We start from the raw sequence: 24,690 nt of genomic DNA, 5'->3' as shown, positions 1-24,690 counted from the left end.
AGCTGCACATTTATATTTGGTCCATGGGACATAAAACCTTTTATGTTATTGTCATTAACTAGAAGTGTGACAACAATGCTTCCACTCTGTTTCAGCAAAGCTAGTACAAATTAAACATGGACATCTATTTTCTGAAATGAACTTTAGAACCTATGATACATTTTTTGCATATTTTTGGAAAAGGCCTAAAATTTGGTAAGGTGGAAAAAAAGTCAAAATACATAATATCTGTTGGTTAAAAAATATCACAGGGTGAAGAAGAACACCTCTGGATGCATCTGCTTGTTTGTAAGGTGCCTTTAACAGGACTTTTTGTTTGCATCTACAGAAGTAGAGCAAAACAGTGATTAAGAACAGGCTCCATGGGGCCAGCGCTGTGGCACAGCGGGTTAACACCCTGGCCTGAGGCGCCAGCATCCCATATGGACTCTGGTTCGAGACCCAGCTGCTCCACTTCCTGTCCAGCTCTCTGCTATGGCCTGGGAAAGCAGTAGAAGATGGATCAAGTCCATAGGCCCCTGCACCCATGGGAGACCCAGAGGAAGCTCCTGGCTCCTGGCTTCGGATTGGCACAGCTCCGGCCACTGTGGCCAACTGGGGAGTACACCAGCGGATGGAAGACCTCTCTCTCTCTCTGTCTTTCTTTTCTCTGTGTAACTCTGACTTTGAAGTAAAATAAATAAATCTTTTTAAAAAAAGAACAGGCTCCAGGAAAATCTTCTAGAGCATCATCCCTGCTCCTCTAGTGAATTTCACTGGGGAGATCAGAAACTTTCTATGTCTGTTTTCCTCTTGTGTAAAATGAGGTTAATAATAGTATCTGCCTCACAGAGCTATAAGGAGGCTTGGAAATTGTGTGTGTGTGTGTATGTGTGTGTAAAATTTGTACTACAATGCTGGCATAGTTAGCATGCTATCATTGTAAATGGGTGTCATTTCAATGGAGCTTTAGTGGGGTGGAGGCAAATAATTGAAATAAATCCACTCTCTTGACTTCTGTTCACATTAGGAGATATTGGTGTGTGAGGCTTGGTGTACACGTTTATTCCTAAGGCCCCTTTTGAACTCTAAAATTCTGTAACTCTAGGATATCAAGTAAAGACACAGTTGTTTGCCTTTGAAGAATTCATCCTGCTGAGAAAACCCCAAATTACGTATTTCTTATTTTCACATCCCCAGGGCCCAGGATGGTTCCTGGATCACAATGAAAATCTGAGGTGAACAAGGGAATGATGCCGTGGATCCAGCTGAAAAGCCCATGAGAGTATTTCAGGCATGGAAAGCCAAGACACTCTGGCAAAAAAAAAAAAAAAAAAAAAAAAACCTAAATGAAAGATCTCCACGAGTGAGATCCTAGTGGAAAGAACGGGTCATCAAAGAAGGAGGTACCTTTCTCTGAAGGGAGGAGAGAACTTCCACTTTGACCATGGCCTTGTCTAAATATGATCAGAGTCGGTGAACTCAGGGGGCTTCCATAGCCTTGGCAGCTCATGACAAGAGCCTAGGGTGATTACTGAGGCCATAAACAAGAGTGTCAATTTGTTAAGTCAACAACAGGAGTCACTGTGCACTTACTCCTCATGTAGGATCTCTGTCCTTAGTGTGCTGTACATTGAGATGTAATGCTATAACTAGCACTCAAACAGTATTTTTCACTTTATGTTTCTGTGTGGGAGCAAACTGTTGAAATCTTTACTTAATGTATGCTAAACTGATCTTCTGTATATAAAGAGAATCGAAAATGAATCTTGATGTGAATGGAAGGTGAGAGGGAGTGGGAAAGGGGAGGGTTGCGGGTGGGAGGGACATTATGGGGGGGAAGCCATTGTAACCCATAAGCTGTACTTTGGAAATTTATATTCATTAAATAAAAGTAAAAAAAAAAAAACAAACAAGGGAATGATGTCTAATCAAGACAGAGATGATAAAATTAAAAAAAAAAAACTGGCACTGACAATTAAGACTCTGAGAATGATAGGACTTGCCATGACCAACAGTGTTTGCTCAGGAGTCTTTAGTGAATTATTTACATTGATCAACTGATTAATTTAAAAGGTAGAGAGACAAAGAGAGATCTTTCATCTGCTGACAGTCTCCAAATGCCCACAAAATTGAAGGCTGAGCCACATCAAAGCGAGGAGCCAGGAGCTCAGTCCCGATCTCCCAGGTACTTCAACAAGTATTCCAGCCACCACTCCTTGTTGCCTCCCAGGGTGTGCGATTGCAAGGAGCTGAGATCAAGACTGGAGCTGGGACTCTGATCTAGTCACTGCAACGTGGCAAGCAGGCATTCCAAGCTGCAGCTTAACTGCTGTACCAAACACTGAGCCCAAGTGTGGTTTTCTTACCTGCCCTTTTTAATATCAAGGAAATTCGAAATCAAATGTGTTTAAAAGTTTACTTAAGGTTGTTTTATCATTTTGTTGTTTCTAGGGAAGACAAATATTCACATATAAGTTGAAGAACCAAAAGATTTACAATTAAAGACTATGGAAGAACACCCAACTGAACAGGAGCAGCCTCTTGAGCTAAAAGCAAACACATTTCCTTGTTCCATCACCGATTACTTTCTTCTTTCTTTCCTCTCCTTCCTGTTCCTCCTTTTGAAAATGAATTCCTGTGCCACTGAAGAAGCAGCTTTTGATTTCTGTTTAACTGAACCAAACAATGCCCTGGTTTCCTGGATGGTTTTCAGTACTTCAGTGGAGATCATTAGCTGTTCGATTGTTTAAACAGAGATTGACATAATCATAGCTCCAAAATAACCCAACTTTAGAGAATAAGCTTACTTTTGGAGGTAAACCAAGTTTTATGAGCCTTTTGCCATTCATAGTGACAGTTTTTAAGACATTTGAATTTCTAAATTGAGGTTCAAGTGTTAGGATGTGAGTATTACCAGTCATGGTCAAACTCTGCAAAAACAGTTTTACAGACCTTGAGAACGTCAATAAAAATGAGCAAAGAATTCTTCCACTATTGTATAAGTTTCTTATGTTGCTCAAGTTTATATGGTAGCACTGGAATAAGTATAATCAGAGGTATTAAACATGAAACCTTTACTTAAGATGGAAAGGATGGGGTGTACTGGGTTAAGCTGCTGCCTGCAGTGCTGGTGTCCCAGTTTGAGTCCCGGCTGCTCCACTTCTGATTCAGCTCTTTGCTAATGCACCTGGTAAGGCATTTGAAGATGGCTCAAGTACTTGGACCCCTGCACACATGTAGGAGACCCAGATGAAGCTCCTGGCTCCTGGGTTTGGCCTGATCTTGCAGCCGTTTGGAGAGTGAACCAGGGGATGGATGATCTCTCTCTCTCTCTAATGCTCTCTCCCTCACTACCTCTTCCTCTCCCATTCTGTAACTTTGCCTTTCAAATAAATAAATTTTTTAAAAAGATAGAACAAGAAGCCTCACAAGTGATTTTAATCTATATAAAATGTGCTTACCTCTGGGGTATATGATTTAGAGCTCACAATAATTATCTAAAAACTGTTTCACTCCAGTGTCTGCCTTTCCTAAATTCAAAATTAAATATTGACTGAATTGAATACATATAGAATGTAATGTCCTCAGTAAGTCCTAAAACATCATGAAAATTCTTCTTATATCTATATATGACAAACAATAAAGATTCTACATGATAATACATAGATGTGTATACACACACTGACATTTATAAATACACTTATATTGCCTTTTTGGGAAATATGTATTTAAGAATACATTAAAATCTCTCTTATTGATCATGTAAGAGATCCACTGTTAGTTAATCAAAATATTGGTTAAAACTGGGGCTCATGAACAATGGTAGATCAACACTACATTAATTTAGTGCAACTACAGTACATGAATGTGTTTGATTTGTCATGTTCTATTCTGAGTGGGGATCTTCTAATGGTAGGTCCTATTAGTTTCAGTACAAAAGAACAAAAATTTTAAGACACAGCATAGTCTGAAAGCAGAATGATTTTCCATTCTTATGATATTTTTCTAATCTTTTGTATTTGCCTCATCCATACCAAATTTGAACTTGAAAACTTACCTTTAATGAATGTTTCCATAGTACTCTCATGAGTCCATATAGAAACAACAATAAGGCAATTGCAAAAAATAGAGATGAAATTGTCATAAAGAGCTTCAGGGTTTAACAAAACTGACTGTTGATAAAAGCATCACTCCACTTTTGGAGGCAGAAATAAGTGACCTTAGCTGTGAGCGTTCAGTATGCTTTGAGTGCTAGTCTGCGTGTTCTACAGACAGCACAGGCAGTGTGGTTAACCCATGTTGAGTGCTGATTTACCGGAGGTTGGACACGGAGCAGTAGACTCAGTCAAGAGTGGAAAAATGCCTGCAGCATGAGGAAGCTAACTAATATTAGTGACTGTGTGTGGTGGTAGGACCTGTGGTGAACAAGGAAATGAATGTCCTGCCTGAAAGCAAAAAAATTAATTTTTTAAAAAGCAATGCAAACAAATAAAATGGTGCTTTAAAAAAGTTTTGTTTACTTTAAACAGCTTTCCTGGCTTTTTGTAATTTCCAGAACATAAAGATAATAGTTGCCCATGTGTGGATGATAATGAACAATGTTTTCTAAATTCTTGCTATTATTGCAAGAATTAAATGGGAAGGAAAAAAGCATCACATTAGATATCACATCTTTTTTTGTTTTTGCTTTCTGTGAACAGTCCATTTCTTAACTAGATGTATGATTTTGACTCAATCAATTGATTTCTTGAGTCTTGTAAAGAGTCCAGGCCAGATTGTATCATCTCCAGTGTCCCTTAAAGTCTAAAATTCTATGAAGTTCATTGCCCAGGACACACTGTCAGCACTAGGGACTGACAGAGGATCCCTGTTGGATTGATGCTTAAGGCAGAGGGCAACACGGTGCTATTTGTTCTACATGTTTGGTTTTCTTTGATGTAGAATTAAGTGTTTCGTATAAAACTGAGGAAGGAATTAGGGAGCTAAATGGCCCCAAAATTTTTATTTGTATTTAATGTTCTACTATGCTGGCTGGTAAGAAATAATATCAAGCTTTCTGCAGGGTCTCTCCAATCCTTGATAGCCACTGTCAGTGTCATTAATTTTTGCCAGGAACATCACAATAATATCCTAACTGGTCTGCCTCTTCCTGGTCATGGATCCTTTCAATTTTCTCTTCATGGTGTAGCTATAATGTTCTCTTCAAAACACGTATTTGCTCTTGTCATCCCCCTTCTCCCTTCCCCACAATAAAAACCCCCTAGTGGTTTTCCATGACAGTGATTAAAGTCTTTAACTCAGCTAAAGGATTCTGCATTTCTCAGATGAATGAGATGGTTCTTTGTTGTATGGAAACTTCCATGGTATTCCAAATGCTTGAGACCTCTGAATCCCCTTCAGTATGGTAACCAAAAAAGGATCTCATGCCTTTATTTGACTTAGAGACATATTTCAACCTCTTTTTATTTTTTTATTACCCTCCAAACACACTGGTCTTTTGCCCAAGCCATAAAGCACCAGGTTCCCTCCAGCTACAACTGAATTTGCTTTCTTTCTCCTTAGATTGTTCCTCTCCTCAAAAATAAATCTTTCTTCTCTCTCTCCCTCGCTTTCTGTAATTTTGCCTTTCAAATAAATAAATAATAAAAATAAATGTTTCTTGACTTTTTGTATTATGTAAGTTCTCTCAATATACACTATTGTTACTGTATACACCTCCTCTTGGTAGCACTTATTGTAATTGTGATTTCACCATTCTACAAGGTGAATGATTATTTACTTCAGATCACTCTTGTTCATTAAATGCAATTCTGTGTGACTGGGGCTGTTTTGTTCACAAGTGAATCCTCTGGACCTAGTGCAGTGCCTGGAATATGTTAAATGCCTCAGAAACATGGAATGAATTAAAGAATACTAATTTTGCCAAGTAGCTATACAAAGAATTGTAGCATTTTTCACAAAAATCTTAAATGTTTCCCTATTAATATCATTTAATATTCACATTAGTCTAAATCATTGTTTGTTCATAAAAAAAACAATTTGAATGTTCTAGAAGCTTTATCCCTTGGGATCCTAAAGAGTCATTGTATCTACAAAACAAGTTAAAAAGAAAAATATATTCACTTATTCTAGAAACAAGTACAATGAAATACCAGGTGACTATAAAAATGAATTTATAAACACAAAGCTGAGGTACTGTTAAAATATTTCAGTAATTTCCACACAAAATTACATAAATGCTAAAGCTTTTCAGAACATGATAATACCATTCAAAATAATAAAGCATGTGTTTTATATTTTCATTCATTTATTTCCTCTAGTAAATAAAATTCATATCCTTACAGGTGCTTTAGTACCTTTGATTATAGAGAGGAAAATTACACACCATTCTCATTTACAGTAATGGCTTAAGAGAAATTAAGAACAAGAAAGATTTTTGGCTACACATCAATGGCTAAATCAAAAGAAATACCCCAAAGGATTACACTTCTTTTTTTCCATTTCATATTTCTGAGAAAGGTGTCAAATCAGGGGACTTTTATCATCTATTTCCTTCTAAGAAGTCTTTTTGTTTGAGAACAATAAAGTTTTTTTTTTTTTTGGTTGCCACAGATTCTCTGAAGCTCAATCACAACATGGCACCTTCATTTCTTCTACATGCAAAACTGACACTGTGCATTGAAATTGGAAAAGTTCCTGAACCAGGAGTCAGGATATTCATGATTCTGCCTGTTACCAGGGCTATCATCAAATCTACTTGACTCTTGGTAAGGTGTTTATTACCTTCCATGAAATGAGAAGAGATTGGATATTATAATGGCTAACTATCTTTCCTATATTGACGTGTTATAAATATTGGTCATCTTAGGATTATTGTAATGTTCCTCTAAACGCATTTGTCTTAGTGAAATATTATCCATGACCAATTTTTGCACCCTGAGAAGGGTCTTGCGGTTCATAGAATCAGCCCTCTCTCTGCAGTAAGACAACCTTGTCCTTATTCTGGGTCTTTATTCAGTTCTATTTTCAAAAATGTCTTTGTATTGTGAATTTCTCCAGAATTTCATTGAAACCTCTCAAATTAAAAATCTTTTAAAACACATACATGAGGAGGATGATTACATCTAGAATCAAAAGGTGTGGATTCCAGTCTGTCTCTTCATACTTGACAGGCCATGTGTCTTTGGACATGTTATTTCCACACTTTCAGCCCCCATGTTCTCATCAGGGAATGAAGGACAGTGCTTCCTTTCTTCAAAAGGACGAACATAAAGATCACACAAATGCCACATTTGAGAGTAATTTCCCGCTCAGCATCCCCATGAGATGATTTGTCTGATGTTGCCTGACGTGTAGGAAGCTCTAAATAAATACGTGTAGTGGAATTTAAATCTTGTCTCATGTTCAAAGGCACTAGAAAACATGTAGAAAAGCGATGTTTTTATTTATGGATATTGGTTAGCCTGTGGGAAGTCATGAAAATGTGATATTGTGGATGTGTGTGTTTCCTGGGAATATGTTTCAGGTCACACCTGTTACAGATCACTTTTGTATACAGGACAAATGGACCAGCTCTTGCAACATCCATAGCCTACTATAAACAGAACCAGTTCTTTCTGATATATTCTTAGCTACTTTAAAGGGTACTAAAATCCTAGCCAATGCATCTGAAATTCTTGACACTAGGATTTTGATTCCAAGTATAAATGTTGTATTATAATTACATATTACAATTTGAATACCTCTTACCAAGCACCAATACATTAAAAGTGAGTCTTGTACAAAAATAATTCAAACTTTAATTGAGGATTAGCTGTAATTAGTTCATGAGAAATAAGTTGAAAATGATGCAGAAAATAACATCCAAAGAAATCACTATGATTATCTATTACATTTTCTATAAAAAACTGGAAACAAATGAGCTCAAACTCTCCAAAAAAAGATACGGAGATGGAATTGCTAATCACTGTGATTTGATCCATATATGTTATATAAATGTTTTGAGTTATCACATTGTATCCTATAAAGGTATACAATTAACACGTTAAAAAAAGAAAAGGCAAATACTTTATCACACTTTCATTCCATCATAACCTTATTAGATTCAGGGCAGGAGGCACAGAGACCAAAGATTCTATCAAGCCCAGTAGATTACTGCATAACCATGATCCTTTTTTTCCTTTGGTCTATTTATCCTTTAAAACAGAACATGAGCAGCTCTAAGAAAACAGTATATTCTTTTCAGCAAAAGAGACTACACTTTAAAAAATAATAATTCAGTTACATCAGCAGCATTATTAAATCAATTAGTTGTGGTAATCAATTAGTTGTGGCTACAATTAGTAGCCAGTAAAGCTGCCGCCTGCAGTGCCGGCATCCCATATGGGCGCTGGTTCAAGTATCCACTTCTGATTCAGCTCTGTGCTGTGGCCTGGGAAAGCAGTACAAGATGGCCCAATTCCTTGGGCCCCTTTATCCTCATGGGAGATCAGGAAGAAGCTCCTGGCTCCTGGCTTCAGATCGGCACAGCTCCGGCCCTTGCAGCCAATTGGGGAGTGAACCAGCAGATGAAACACCTCTCTCTCTCTCTGCCTCTCCTTCTCTCTCTGTAACTCTGACTTTCAAATAAATAAATAAATCTTTTTAAAAATGCATCAGCAGACCCATAGAATGGCAGATATCCTAAACAGCACTCTGGCCTCAGAATCAGCCCTTAAGGCATGCGGATCCAGCTGAAAAGCCCATGAGAGTATTTCAGGCATGGAAAGCCAAGACACTCTTGTGGGGGGGGGGGATGAAAGATCTCCACGAGTGAGATCCCAGTGGAAAGAACGGGTCATCAAAGAAGGAGGTACCTTTCTCTGAAGGGAGGAGAGAACTTCCACTTTGACCATGGCCTTGTCTAAATATGATCAGAGTCGGTGAACTCAGGGGGCTTCCATAGCCTTGGCAGCTCACGACAAGAGCCTAGGGTGATTACTGAGGCCATAAACAAGAGTGTCAATTTGTTAAGTCAACAACAGGAGTCACTGTGCACTTACTCCTCATGTAGGATCTCTGTCCTTAGTGTGCTGTACATTGAGATGTAATGCTATAACTAGCACTCAAACAGTATTTTTCACTTTATGTTTCTGTGTGGGAGCAAACTGTTGAAATCTTTACTTAATGTATTCTAAACTGATCTTCTGTATATAAAGAGAATCGAAAATGAATCTTGATGTGAATGGAAGGTGAGAGGGAATGGGAAAGGGGAGGGTTGCGGGTGGGAGGGACGTTATGTGGGGGAAGCCATTGTAACCCATAAGCTGTACTTTGGAAGTTTATATTCATTAAATAAAAGTTTAAAAAAATGCATCAGTTGTGTTAAATTTAAATACCCAGGACTACACAAAAATTACCTTGTAATTCTGACATCTGGATGATTATCTCTGAGAATAGCAAACATAAATTAAAAGAACTATGCTGTGGCCAGTGCCACCGCTCAATAGGCTAATCCTCCGCCTGCGGCGCTGGCACACCGGGTTCTATTCCCAGTCGGGGCGCCAGATTCTGTCCTGGTTGCCCCTCTTTCAGTCCAGCTCTTTGCTGTGCCCGGAAGTGCAGTGGAGGATGGCCCAATTGCTTGGGCCCTGCACCTGCATGGGAGACCAGGAGAAGCACCTGGCTCCTGGCTGCGGATCAGCGCAGTGCGCCGGCTGCAGCGGCCATTGGAGGGTGAACCAACGGTAAAGGAAGGCCTTTCTCTCTGTCTCTCTCTCTCACTATCCACTCTGCCTGTCAAATAAATAAATAAATAAATAAAAAGCTATGCTGTTTCAATTCCTCAATGAAAATAAATGAGAGATTCTTTAATTAATTATTAATAATAAAAAATAATGAGAAAGATCAGCCCTGTGATTTTAATGGATGCTCTTTCTTGATAATGAAAGTTGAGATGAGACTTGATCCTCTGGCACTGGATTTCAAATACAGAATTCATCTTTTTGTTTTCACATGTAAACTTCAAGATCCTCTCAGATTAATTTTTGTATCTTAATATTAACATCCACAGTTATTCAAAACATATTTTCCTGTTTTCCAAACACGTAACACCCCTCTCTAATTGTAAACTGCTTTACCATTTTGACCCATGTTTAGGCAGAATTAAATTTTTCTACACTAAGCACAATAAAGTTGAGAATCTTTTTACTCACTTTTTTTTGTTAAATGATGGTAAGGGTTTCTTTTCTTTTTAAGTCAAGTTTAATTGTTTTGATTCTTTTCTTAAAGTTTACGTTTCTATCTACAAGAAAAATTCAAAAGAGATGCACATGTTCCAGTTAAGTGGAACATATTTTCTTGTATTTTAACATCTATAGTTATTTTGTTTTTGAAAGCCAAAAAATGTTAGTTAACTTTCCAGAAGATATTTTTGTGTTTCAATTTACTTATTTTGATTTAGCTGAAAGGCAGAAAGGCACACACACAGAGAAATCTTCCACCTGCTTGTTCACCCCCCCACAAATGCCTGCAATGGCAGAAGCTTGACCAGGCTGAGGCCAGGGACCTGGAACTCTATCTAGGTCTCCCACATGGGTGTCAGGAATCCAAATACTTGAGCCATCACCTGTTTCCTCCCAGGGTGTGCATTATCATAAAGTTAGAATTCGGAGTGGATCTGAGACTCTCAGGCAGGGACGTGGGCTCTGAGCATCATTACCCACAGCTTAACTGCTAGGCCAAACACCCAGCCCCCATGAAGTTTCTGAAGACCACTTGTGTGTTGACTTTAAGAAGTGTAGTCTCTGAGAGCCATCTCACCATAGCCTCCTCTTTTTCTATGCCTATTTAGATCAAAAGGAAATATTTCATTATATCTGCAATGTAAGATGTAATTTAATACTGTAGAAGGAGTCATTCACCATCAGACATATTTTATTAACTATACTGTTTAGTAATAGAGCACAGCCAATGTCCTTTATTCTTATAGAATGTGTGCATTAAGTCAGCAAAGGCAGATGATAATTAATTGTGATTATTTACCAAAATAATCTATCAAGTGTGTGCCAAGTGCCCCACGGTGACTATCTCTCTGTCATACAAGGCTTTTCACATTACTGGATAAGGGAACTATTTGTTTGGACTGTGCTTTGTAACAATTAGTAAGATTTTCCCCCATATGATGTTTTTATTTTAGAACCACAGGGTTATTTAATCTTTGCCATGTTTTCAAATAAAATTTATTTTTTCCTTAAAGTCATGCTCTGTACAATTTCAGTAGAAAGATGTTGTATTTTGCCACCTCTTTCTTCAAGATTTGAAGACATATATCTGACAAGTGAGTTTCATTATTCTAGGGCCTTCATCCCCCCATGAAACACAGATTTGAAAGATCCAGACTGTCGCAATTTCAAACAGATGGGAGAACAATTATGACTAACAGGCTTTCCTGTGAGAATTCTTCATTATCAAATCTTAATGAGGAAGCAAGTTTTAGGAATTAATAATTGAAGAATGAAGTGTTAAAGAGTACATTTTGTGAATCTTGATGTGAATGGAAGGGGAGAGGGAGTGGGAGAGGGGAGGGTTGCGGGTGGGAGGGAAGTTATTGGGGGGAAAAGCCATTGTAATCCATAAGGTGTACTTTGGAAATTTATATTTATTAAATAAAAGTAAAAAAAAAGAGTACATTTTGAAAGTTAACAGAGTGAGGCCTCAGTTTTGTCCTCAGCAGGTAGCATTCAGTTAACAAAACACTTAGACAGCTTCTGGCAGTCCCCTCTGCACTCCTTCCCCCTCCACGAGCAGCCCTGGGGGGACAGGCCCAGAGAACTCTCCAGGAATAATCAGGGGCCTTGATTGCTTACACTCCTGGGACCTTTGCTGAATCTTCTACCCTGCTTCACAGGTCTCATTGACAATTCTGTGTTTAGGTTTCTTTAACAGGAAGATATGAATTTAACACTCAATTTCCATGTTTAAAACTTACTGTTTCATCTTTGTGCAAATCTCAATAATTTCATTACGATTGGGACATGATAGAATGGTTGCAAATTTCAATGGGAAAGTTGGACTTGAAACCAACAATACATTAATTAAATGTATATGCTGCGGAGAGAGAGCAGGAAAGAGCTGAGTGGGAGAGGCAGAGACACAGAGAAACAAAGAGGAAAGGAGAAAATGAGAGTTATAGTTCCTTTTATTTTCTAGACCTTAAGCATGGATTATATTTCTATTTAAAGGGGAGAAAAACGCAAGAAATTGAAGCAACCTTATCTGAAAATAGTTTTCTGACGTTGATCTAGTCAATAAATATTTGCCTCTTTGCTTCACGCTGTGGGGCCAGGTTTATGCATGCCATGCCCCTTAAAAGAGCTCTCTCAGAGTCTCTGTCGCAGGGCGTTTTCCAAGATTCCCAAGAAGGACAAAGTCCCCAAGTATTTCACAGTGGAAAATCTGTGGCTAAGCCAGAAATTTAATATTGCTAGTTAATGAAACTTTGTCACAAATATCCCATCTACTTTGTCTACTGTTGGCTTTCAAAATTTACGTTCCTTGGAAGACAATTTGGCTGCTCACACTTAAATTATTCCTAGGGAATTTTATTGCCCACTCACCTTTGGGAAATTTGACAAGTTAAATAAAACAGTCCAGGTAACTTCCAGAAATTTATATGCCCCCCCCCAACATGGTTAAATACTACTATGCAGGGTTCAATAAGTTGTATCCCCTATGAGGGAGTGCACTGAATGGGTGCTCACAATGCTGCTTAATCATGATTGTTAAACTCCATGATAGCCTAAGAGGGCAAACGTAGCACAATTCTTTATATGAGTAAAATCAGATACTAGTTCTAGGAAACGTGAAGCAATCAGGATAGCATTATAGAGTTACATGAACATTCGGAATGCTTATTTTAATGCATGTGGACAGAAAGACTGCCTAATTAAAGTTCTAAAACTCGAATTTTCAAGAACAACATCACCCATTAGTACATTTACAACACGTTCTATCTCATTTCCAACATGGAACATGCAAAACCATGTCTCAATTGTTAATACTTCCAAACAAACAATCAGTCACAGATGCCTTTTCAGTACGAGAATTTTAGGCATTTTCAAAAGAAATTAAGTTTCAGCAAACACTGGCAAGTCAGCGAAATGAAAGTAAAGGCACAAGGCAGCTTGCTACTCACCATGTCCTCTACTGAAAGTCCCTCTGAGATCGAGGTAAGTGTAGTAGCAGCTCTAACACGGAGACCTTGTCTTTATGACTGAATCAAACAGTAACTAAGTGGTCTAAGTAGACACATGCATTTTGAAAGGTTAATCCACCCATACACAGGGAAACCCCTTTTTTAAGAAAGTCACTCTTCTGCCAAGAGGTTATTAATATTCACTCTTTGATACAAATACAACCTACAGATAAAAGATTCACAACCTATACGAAAATACCACAGAGGATTCCCTCTTAGTCTCTATGTTGTAATGGAAACTCAAGAAAACAACACACCTCTTCAGGCAATCAGGGGTACTACAGGAAATCCACCTGCCCACTTAATGGAAAAGTTCTATCAGCTTAATAGGTCCAACAGCACATAAACATAAATTTAGAATTAGTATAATTTACTGTAAGGACCACATAGGTCACACCCTCATTTCTAGGAATGTTCCTCTGTTTCATCTTCCTAACTCTTTCCCTGACAGAGCTAGCACCTAAGTTAACATTTTAACAGTCACCCTTTAGAGTAACTCAGAAATAAGCCCCTTTTCAAAAAAGGGCATTACTGAGTGTTTTTTTTTTAGCTAGATGGAAAATTATATTTCTTCTTTTGGAAAATATTTATTTATTTGTTTGAGAGGCAGAGTTGCAGAGACAGAGGGAGAAAGAGAAACAAAGAGGTTTTCGACCCACTAGTTCACTCCACATGTGTCTGAAACCAATAGGGCCGGGAGCCAGGAGCCAGGAGCTCCATCTGGGTCTCCGACATGAGTAGCAGGAGCCCAAGCATTTGGGCCATCTTTTGTTGCTTTCCCAGACCAATAGCAGGGAGCTGTATTGGAAGTGGAGCAGCTGGGACTCGAATCAGAGCCCACATGGGATGCAGAAGGCAGCTTTACCTGCTATGCCACAAAGCCAGCCTCAGAAATTACATTTCCAGTCTCTACATTGCTTCTTACTACCATAGGAGTAGGAATTAGGTGTGTTTCTCCTGCCCTACTAGAAAATAGTATGCATAATTAATAGCAGTGATGAACCTCTCCAAAGTAGTACACACTCATGTGAATTCAAGAATGAAATGTCTGCTGATAAAGGGCAACATTATTGTAATAGTAATCATTATTGGTTATTTCTAGTGTACTATGAGTCAATATTGGTTATATCATTTGTTTATAAAGAAGTATTCATTTTTCAGATAGGCCTATGAGATTCAGTAAAAAGTAAAGATCAAATTGGCAATGTGCTGAGGCCAAAAATTGTATTAGAATTTGATCATTTGCTCCATATTAGCTCTAACCACTCCAGGCATTATTACTTTAAAAAAATAGATTGACCCAGGCTGGTGCTGTGGCGTAGTGGGCTAAGCCTCCGCCAGTGGCACAGGAATTGCATATGGGCTTCAGTTCAGAAGAGCATAAGCTCTTCTCTATTTTCAAAAATTGGGGGGCAGCATGTCAAGCTGCCACCTGCCTGTGATGCCTGCATCTCATATGAGCACCATTTCAAACCTTGGCTGCTCCACTTCCAATCCAGTTCCCTGATAGGGCAGCTGGGAAAGCGGTGGAAGATGGCCTCAGTGCTAAGGCCCCTGCACCCACGTGGGAGACCTGAATGGAGTTCTTCCTGGATTTGGCATGGCCCAACCCTGGAAATGCTATGTCCACTGGGGTCGGCATTAAGGAGCATTGGATAAAGCTGCCACCTGCGATTCTGGCATCCCACATGAGTGATGGTTCGAGTTCTAGCGGCTGCACTTCTGGTCAAGCTCCTGCTAATGTGCCTGGCAAAGCAGCTGAAGATGGTTCGAGTGCTTGGGCTCCTGTACCTACATGGGAGACACAGAAGGAGCTCCTGTCTCCAAACTTTGGCCTGGAGCAGCTCCAGCAGCTCTGGCCATTTGGGGAGTGAACTAACAAATGGAAGATCTCTCTCTCTCTCTCTCTCTCTCTCTCTCTAACTCTGCCTTTTAAATAAATAAAATTAAATTAAAAATTCAAAAGGTGTCCATAATACAATGTGGCTTACACATGTAGTCAACCAAAAAGCAAAACAAATAGAATCTAAGAAGTAAACGATCTGATGTTAACTTGAGTTATTAAATATATTTTGTATGAAAGTACCATTTTTTCAAGATTGTTTAAAGTATTTTGAATATGTCTTTAACAAATTCTTCTGAATTTACAAAAAATGACATTTACTCTGTTCTTTCCATGTGAGAAAAATAGCAACTTAATGTTTCCTAAGAATATGCCACTTTAGTAAGGTATCAAAAGAGCAAGGAAAAATTCATAAGCCAACAGCAAGAAGGTCAAAAGTCAAACCACCCTTACTGACTGGCTCTTGAGATCTAACTAATGTGTTCCTTTTCTGGAAGTACTTCTATTCTTAGAGTGCTGTGAAAATGCATGATATGATTTTTACTGTTAAAACTTTAAAATGTTCCCAAAGTGTGTCAAAAGACCACCTTGTTTCAAAGGATGTTCTTCTTTCTTTGGTGATTATACAAATTAAAGGGTATGGAAGAAGCATAAAAGCATATTACAAAGTCTGCTGATCCAAGCTTGATCCAAGCAGGGAGACTGTTTCCACTGAAACCTTGTGGATGGATGGTGGGGATGATGCTGTCAGTCACTGGAGAGTGAACCAAGACCACCTTTCTATCTACCTTGTGGGAATGATGGCAGCGGTGGAGGAGAGTCTATAAAACAGGAAAGACTTCGATATATCTTTACTTTTTTTTAAAAAAAGAGCCAACACTAAAAAACCTTTTATTTTTCTTATTTTAAAAAGGAGACATAAAGAATTTCCAACAGCTGGTCCATTCTCCAAAGGCCACAATGACCAGGACTGGGTTGGAGTCAAAGTTGAGAGTTGGGAACTCAATCCAGGTTTCCCATGTGGGTGGCAGGAATTCGATCCCTTGAGCCTCCTAGGAATTTTTTTCAAGAAGCTAGAATCAGGAGACATGGTTACTCTAATGTGGGACAAGAATGTCTTAGTCAGCATCTTAACCCTGAGGTTAAACACCCACCCCTAGCCATTCAAATGTGTAAAGGGAAACTAGACCCTCCACAGAATGCTATCAAGAAATAAATGCATTTCTGGCCACAAAAGCACCATACGGTATCACTTCTTTTACACATCTGAGACAGTTAACATCAAGTGTAAAGAGAAACAGGATCTCTGCCAACTAAATGATCTTTACAGAGCATTTTATTTAGCAACTTACCTTCAGGGAAAAACAAGGAAATGAACTAGAAAAATTGTAATAAAACTTAAGACTAGTGCCTAAGGTGATTGATCCAAAATTAATTTCATATGTCTTGAGCATACAAGTGTGAAAAGGAAAGGGGGAGAAAGGAGAAAATGAGATTGGTGAGGGAAGACAAAGCCATTTAGATGAGTTTGGGGGAAAGAAAGCAGTGGTTTTTTTTTGTTTGTTTGTTTGTTTTTTTAATCAATCAAGAGTATGAAAGAGTCTAAAGTGTGGAAGTTTCCAAGCTTCCAGCTTGGGAAAGGGCAAACCCAATCCGTCTGTCTAGTTGACCTGACTATTGTCACTCAAAAATAAACTCTCATGGACCTCAGAGTGTACCCTGTGCACAGGCTGTGCACAGGTGTCTGGGAAGACAGGCAAAGCATTTTCACATGCTGGCCTTCTGGCCCGCTTCCATGCATTCTGCTCTTTCTCTCTAGGTCAAAGACACAAACTCATTTCCCTCTCAGCCACCTATCACTCAGATTCCCAATCTTGGTGAGAACAGGGGATAAATGGAGACAAAAAAATGTGGTTGCCTAGGCAGGTGTTGTGGTGCAGTGGATGATGATGCTACCTGAGATGCCTGCCTCCCATAGGAGTGCCCATGAGTTCTGGTTGCTCCACTTCCAATCCAACACCCTGTGAGGGCACCTGGGAAAGCAGTGGTAGAGGGCCCTGGTGCTTGGGCCCCTGCACCCACATGGAAGGCCCAGATGGATTTCCAGGTTCCTTCCTGGCTTGGGCCTGGCCTATCCCTGGCTTTTCTGGGCACTTGGAAGTGAACCAGCAGACAGAAAATTCATTTTCTCATCACTCTTTTAAATAGATGAAAATATATTAATAAACATTTAAGAAGAAATGTGTTACTGTTGAAGAATTCATGTTCAAAGACTTCATTACCATAAAGTTTTTCTAAAAAGCATGATAAGGGGCTGGTATAGTGGCACAGCAAGTTCAGTCATCGCTTGCAATGCTGGTATCCCATAAGGGTGCTGGTTAGAAATGTGGCAGCTCTACTTCCTACTCAGCTCCATGCTAATGTACCTGAGAAAGCAGCAGAGGAAGTCCCAAGTGCTTGGGCCCCTGTACCAATGTGGGAAACCAAGAAGAAGCTCCTGGCTGAGCCAGGTCATTGTGGTCATTTGAGAAGTGAACCAGTGGATAGAAGATTCCCCCCATCTCCCTGCAACTATGCCTTTCAAATACGTAACAATAAATCTTAAAAAAAATTGTGGTAAGAGCTGGCACTGTGGCATAGTGGGCTAAGCCTCCACCTGCAGCTCTGGGATCTTATATGGGCACTGGTTCAAGTCCTGGCTGCTCCACTTCAGATCCAACTGTTTGCTAAGACCTGGGAAAGCAGATGGCCCAAGTGCTTGGGTGCCTGCACCCCAGCTCCTGGTTCCTGGCTTTGGATTGGCTCAGCTCCAGCCATTGTGGCCAACTGGGGAAGTGAATCAGCAGATCAAAGACCTTTCTCTCTGTTTCTCCCTCTCTCTCTCTCTTTAACTCTACCTCTTAAATAAATAAGTAAAATCTTAAAAAAAATTTGTGGTAATGCCAATCTGACCATACTTGCCTCATTTAAATATGGTTTCTTGGGCAATTGCTCAAATACATTCTGTCATTTCAGCAAGAGATTTCTGTACATTTGAGAAATTTGACAGCGTCCAAAGACTTTCATAAGGTTAGGCAATGACTTGTTGCCAGTTTGGCCCTATGGTTTCAATGAGAAACTCAAACCAGAAAGTATACTCCCCTTACAACTTTGCATCTGTAAGAGTACTTCAAGGACAGAGCTGGTTGTGCCAGGAACCTCAGCTAGACTAGATAGTAAACTAGAAAACTAATATTATGAGCTGGTGCTCTACCTTTTCCAAGCACAGATTATTAGGAATGGAATTTAATGTTAACTTGGGCTTTCTGCATGACAAAAACGAATAGCATTTTTGTTCTGATTCAAACTCCCATAACAACTAGTATGTTTAGATGATTTCAATATTAGATGACTATGAGTTTTTAAAAAAATTTTTTTAATTTATTTGATAGGCAGGATTAGAGAGAGAGTTCTTCCATCCACTGGTTCACTCCCCAGTTGACCACAACAGCTGGAGTGGCACCAAAAGCCAGGAGCTTCTTCTTTGTCTCCCATATGGGTGCAGGGGACCAAGCACTTGGGACATTCTCTGCTGCTTTCTCAGGCCATAGCAGAGAGCTGGATCATAAGTGGAGCAGTCAGGACTGGAACTGGCACCCACATGGGTTGCCAGCATTGCAGACTGACTATGCCAAAATGCTGGTCCCAGGATGACTACCATTTAAAAACACTATGTATTTGCTTTTATTTACTGGAAAGGTCGAGAGACAGAGGCAGAGAGACATCTTTCATATATTAGTTTGTTTCCTAATTAGCCAGGAGCCTAGAACTCAACTCAGGTCTCCCATGTGGGTGACAGGAACCCAAGTACTTGAGCCGTCACCTGCTGCCTCCCAGGTTTTATATCAGTGGGAAGGTGGTAACAGAAGCAGAACTGGGACTCAAACCCAGGAACTGTTGTATGGATGCAGGTGTCCCAAGGGACATCTCGGCCACTGTACCAAATGCCTGCCCCAGTGACTATCATTTTAAAGAAATGGGTAATCAAACACATTTTACTAGGCTTTCACCCATTATCATGTGTGTGATAACCACATAATTTTAACTTCAGATAGCAAAGAGCTAAACAGCATAAGAATTAAACCATTAAAATATCACAGTTCTGCTTTTTCCCCCTAAGGACTAGAACCAATTTTGCTCTGGAAAATTCTGCTGCAACTGCATCATGCAAGCCAAGACAGAGGATGGGCATAAATTTCCTTTCTAAAGAGGACGAAAGGGTGGAGACAAACCACGGATGTGGACGCATCAGCAATGCAGCTGTTTGGGACTGAAGTCCAGTTAGCTCTGTAAACAGGCCCAGAAGATGTGGTGATCTTTAAAAGGCAATCTCAGGTGTTGACAGAGTAGAGAAATCCAGGGAGAACTCTTGGACACTCAACCCCTTTGACTTTTACCCTCACCACAACTGTATCCTTTCCTGTTTTCAGTACACTTGAATATATTTTCTCTTCCAATTTCAAGGACCATACCAAAGAAGGTGGAAATCACAGTTTGACATCAGAAGTAATTTTTCACTTGACTTTTTCAACTGAAAACAAGAAACTGCTAAAAGAAATGTTCTCTCCAATAGGAAGTTTGGGGCTTCTAACAGTCAATCTGTTTTCACACAGATGGAGGGATGTGTGAAATATTCAATGTTGGGCTTACAGAATTTGGTTCACAAGGCCTGATTTCTAAATTAATGCTCTTTGGGTGGCCATGCCTGCAAGACAAGAATGATCAAAGACACGTTCGATGATGAAAACTTTCCTTGAAGTTGGAAGATCTTAAATCCAAATCTATTGTATTACAGATTCATGCACTAGGGAGCAAACAGGAACTTGAGAACTGTAAAAACAAGTTACTAAAGTCATCACATTTATGGATATTTTAAGGTAAAGTTATTTACTAAACTGAAGCTTGGGGAGCAGGGAATGCTCAGAAAATTACATAACAAATGTGAAATTTTACTTCCAGCATTTTGAAACTCTCAAAAATAATTTTAAAGTGTATATTGAAAGTCATTTTGTACTCCAAGGATAGAAATCTGTTTATAGAAGTTTAATTTAAACCAACACATTATTCTCCAGTGGCATTTGCTCTAACAGCCTCATTACACATCAGATTCATTTAACCCCTGGGGCTTCAGGGCCTTTATCTAAAAATTAGATTGGGATAGATGATGCCTAAAAATCCCCTCCAGGCCAAAGAGTATATTTTTTGTATTACCCCAAATAGCAAATAATATATTTCTAGGTTGATTGGTTTTATGGCACAAAATCAATACTATTTTTTTAAGGTCCTTTGTATCTCTGGGGAAAAGTATCCCCAAAATATGGGTTACAGTTGTCCCACAGCTGTGTCTATTCTGAATTGATTGTGCTCATTCTGCTGATGGAATTACATTAACTATTTCAGAAGTAAACCAAAGTGTCAAGGACCAAGAAGAGCGAGACTCTCAGCAGAGTTACAAAGTTATATGCCTGAATGTCTAATTCACTGCCAGGGAGTCTCAGGCCTCAGGAAACACTGTCTTGTGGCAAAATCACTGTGCTGTGAAGACATTTAATATTTGACCTTAAGAGGAAGTACTCTTTTTTTAGAAGATTTATTTATTTATTTGAAAGTCAGAGTTACACAGAGAGAGAAGGAAAGGCAGAGAGAGAGGTCTTCCATCTGCCTGTTCACTCCCCAGTTGGCCACAATGGCCGAAGCATGGCCCATATGAAGCCAGGAGCTTCTTCCGGGTCTTCCCATGCAGGTGCAGGGGCCCAAGGACTCAGGCCATCTTCCACTGCTTTCCCAGGCCATAGCAGAGAGCTGGATCGGAAGTGGAGCAGCCAGGTCTCAAATCAGCGCCCATATGGGATGCTGGCACTGCAGGCAGCGGCTTTACCTGCTATGCCACAGCGCTGGCCCAAGAGGAAGTACTCTTAAGAAAAATTTATGTATTTTGCAAACTTGCTAGGGTACCAGAATGTCAAAGATAGCCAAGCCCACAATTAGTTTTAATTTTTCAATTACAAACATCAAATAGGAAGTATGCAAAACCAACACAGTACGAAAGTGTAAAGAAAGAAAGAAAATGGAAAAGTAACTTTTTAAAAAAATTTATTTATTATTTACTTGAAAGTCAGAGTTACACAGAGAGAAGGAAAGGCAGAGAAAGAAAGAGAGGACTTCCATCCAATGGTTCACTCCCCAATTGGCCTCAATGGACGGAGCTGCGCTGATCCAAAGCCAGGAGCCAGGAGCTTCCTTTGGGTCTCCCACGTGGGTGCAGGGGCCCAAGGACTTGGACCATCTTCTACTGCTTTCCCAGGTCATAGCAGAGAGCTGGATCAGAAGTGGAGCAGCTGGGTCTCAAACTGATACCCATATGGGATGCGTGCACTTCAGGCCAGCGTGTTAACCAACCGCGTCATAGCGCTGGTCACTCTTTTTTTTAAAAAATTTATTTATTATTTACTTGAAAGTCAGAGTTACACAGAGAGAAGGAAAGGCAGAGAGAGAGAGAGAGAGAGAGAGAGAGAAGTAACTTTCAAGGTTAAATTTCCAAAGATGACAATTATTTTCATAAAATTTGGTACATGTTTCTCCATTTTTTGTCTTCTTTATAAAAGTAGCTGACAATATAGGTGGCATATTTCACACCTTGATGAAGCTAACAAGTATTACCATTGGTAGTAATGTCTAACTGAGTGAAACTAAGAACATTTGTGTAATCCAACAAATTATGATCTCTCCTTTATTGACTACAATAGAGAGCATTTAAAATGTCATAAAACCAAGTGACTATCATAATTATTATGTCTGATTTTTAAAACTGTGAATATAAAAACATACAATAAAGAGCCAAAAAATAAGTATAGAATTGTTTAAATCAGTTCAAGTTTACAATAAAATTAGCTCGTATAAATTCGATATTATTGTGCAGCATGATAATTAACTACAAATAGAAACAATTCATACATATGTTTGGTGAGGATATCATTGAGAATAATTATTGGTAACCATTTCTAATCATCAGTCATGTACCAAATGCTTTACAAATGTCACCCCCCTGATATTTCAAGTAGGATCTTTGGATAATAGTACTGGCATCACCAGGGGACTAGTTAGAATTGCAGAATTTCAGGCTTTACCAGATGTGTCAAATCAAAATCTGCATTTTAACAAGATCTTTACATATGGGAGTAAATCTCACTGCTGAATTTTAACATTTGAGAAGCTCTGCACTATCTCATTTGTTCTTTACATTCATTAGCAAAAAAGGAATTACTCTCCCGCATGTTATGAAGGAGAAGATGAAGATGAGAGAGGCAGAGGTGACAGTGCCTACATTGTTTAATCATTTCAACACCGGCATTAACCAATGATTGGAGACCTGAGCATGAGTAGATTTAAGTACCAAATGTTAGCCAAGCCAAGAAGTGAGGTATCCATTGGGGCTACCCTAGCTGGTAATTAGCTTAACTAGGATTCAAACCCCAGTTGTGAGTCTCAGAAGCCCTTACCTTTCCCACTATCCTATACTGTGATTATTGTGCCTGTTAAGCAAATACATGAAAGAGTTCTAGAGTCGGTTGGGGTAAGAGGTAGATCCAAAGATACACTTAAAATATTTCTCTGTTACAGTTTCCTTCTGCTCATCACTTTCTTTGTTCATTTCAATCCATTCTGCCTTACCACTCTTCTTCAACTTTTCCAGGCTCCAAATGAGCCAAAGTAAGTATGTTGTCTTTGTCATAGAAATAAGGCCATCCTTTGAGAATGGATAGAAAGTCATATTCCCTGGTTGGGTCAATAACCTGCAAGGAACCTCCAAAAATATAAAGACTTTTTTTTTCCTCTGTGACTACAAATTTTGCAAAAAATGATTACTGAGATTTCTGATGAAGCTCCAGTAAAAGATATGTCATCTCTATAACAAGGAAGTCACTGTTCACTTTGCTCCTAGAGTCCTCCTAGTTCCAGACCAGCAGGTTGTCAAGTCTTCTTTCCTGGTCAGTGTCATTGCCCTGAAGAGCAGATTCAGCCTGATATTGTCTGTGAGTTCTTCTAGGATGTGGGAAAAGGAGTGACCAGGGTGCTGTCAAAAGGAGTGTTTGTCTCATGGTTATAGGTTACCACCAGATATCCCTTCCCAACACCACCAAAGCAAATGCAGGCCTATGTCCAGATCTCAATGTTAGAACCACGTAGGTGGTAACCCTTTTTAATAATTTTTAAACTTTTTTTTATTAATGCAACCTATATATGAATAGTGCATATAAATTTGCAACTTAATGATTGCTTAAAAGCTGAAATATCTATGGAATCAGCATCCTCACGAAGAAGCAGAATGTTCCCACCACTGCCCTGTGAACTCTCAGCGGGAAGTAGCTCTCCCTCTGTAATCATCCACTCCTGAAGAAGGGGTTAGGAAAGGTGGCCTGTAGACGAGATAAGAGAATAAGGTGCCCCATTGGAAACTAAATGATGTGTGAGGCATTTGCTAGGTAGAATTGGAGAATTTGCTTATTTCTGCCACCAGGTTCTTGTCTTTTGGGTCAGACTTCAGAAGCTATGGCAAACTTGTTATTCCCAGCTCTCAAAATTGACTATATTTTGTGGAATTGGATCTCCTTCATTGTCTTGCCTCTGGAAAGACACTGGAGACTCATCTTTTCCTACTTCATCCTGGTGTGAGAATATAAAGATTTCTCATTTCTCCTTAGTGGTTACTAGAAACTTAGCAGGAGATGTCTCAACCCAGATGTGGCTTTAGCTGACAAAACTACTGGAATAATGAATGAGTTAATTCTGGACAGGGAGGTCGATCTATTGATTAGTACAAAAAACTTAATCATAGCACTGAATCAGGATGTTGAGTTCCTGGGGGAATCTCCGGAGAACCAATGCCAGAGCATTCAGGATGGTTGGTCAAAGTCACTTTTCACAGGTTGGAGTCAGTCGTGAGTGAGGAGCAAGTAAGATCACTGGGGCCCAGAGCTCTTTGAGATGAGATGTTAAAATTTATTGCCTGTTTCTGTACTTCCTGTTTCTCTATATAACTGGAAATTTGAACAGATGTGAACAGAACTTCCCACCACATTTGTAGGAGAATCCCATGGTGGAGAGTAAGGTGAGGCTTAGGCTTGTTGGGTGTGAGGAGCAGAAGGTGGAAAAAGGCCATAGACCCTGAGAGAAATCATTCAATTCCTAGGGTCGGTCTTTGGGCCTATATCCTCACAGTCCTAGAACATCCATACTGGAAATAAAGGGTCTTGGTCTGAACTGAAAGCAGTTTCTGACTTGTTTTTGTGATAGCTAGAAGTCTACAGCAAAACTACACTGGCCAAAAAGAAGAGGAATCAAGGTAAACATGAGCGTGGCATTAGTCTCGATAGACTTGAAAATTGCTTGAAAGAGTTCAATGAAATAATTCTGTAGTAATTGGAAATTGTAAAAACAAAGTAAAAGCTGTGGATTCAAAATCGCAGTCTGTCTCTGACTGGAGAAGTTCCCTCTGTGAGTGTGATTTTGTCTATTTGCTATTTATTAGTAATCTTGATCAATGAAAGAAGGGCTTGAGATCATGCATGATGGTATTAAGCAAAAGTGTGAC

At 39.3% G+C, this 24,690-nt stretch overlaps 1 protein-coding gene across 2 annotated transcripts in view; it reads right to left on the bottom strand.

Moving 5' to 3' along the window:
- Window positions 1-13,413, bottom strand: part of TNIP3 (TNFAIP3 interacting protein 3) — a 115,327-nt gene extending 101,914 nt beyond the window's left edge. Inside the window, exon 1 of one of the 2 annotated variants that reach the window (XM_051819818.3) lies at window positions 13,157-13,413. In XM_051819818.3, coding sequence (XP_051675778.2) covers window positions 13,157-13,159 — 3 coding nt within the window. In that variant the 5' untranslated portion in view covers window positions 13,160-13,413. The remainder of the gene's footprint in view (window positions 1-13,156) is intronic. The other variant, XM_089302573.1, reaches the window with a different exon arrangement.
- Between the last annotated feature and the right edge of the window lie 11,277 nt (window positions 13,414-24,690).

Source organism: Oryctolagus cuniculus, chromosome 8 (genome assembly GCF_051225735.1).
Source record: "Oryctolagus cuniculus isolate XC-2025 breed Fujian yellow rabbit chromosome 8, ASM5122573v1, whole genome shotgun sequence".
In the NCBI taxonomy this organism is placed as follows: domain Eukaryota; kingdom Metazoa; phylum Chordata; class Mammalia; order Lagomorpha; family Leporidae; genus Oryctolagus; species Oryctolagus cuniculus.
This window is presented reverse-complemented; position numbering and strand designations above follow the sequence as displayed.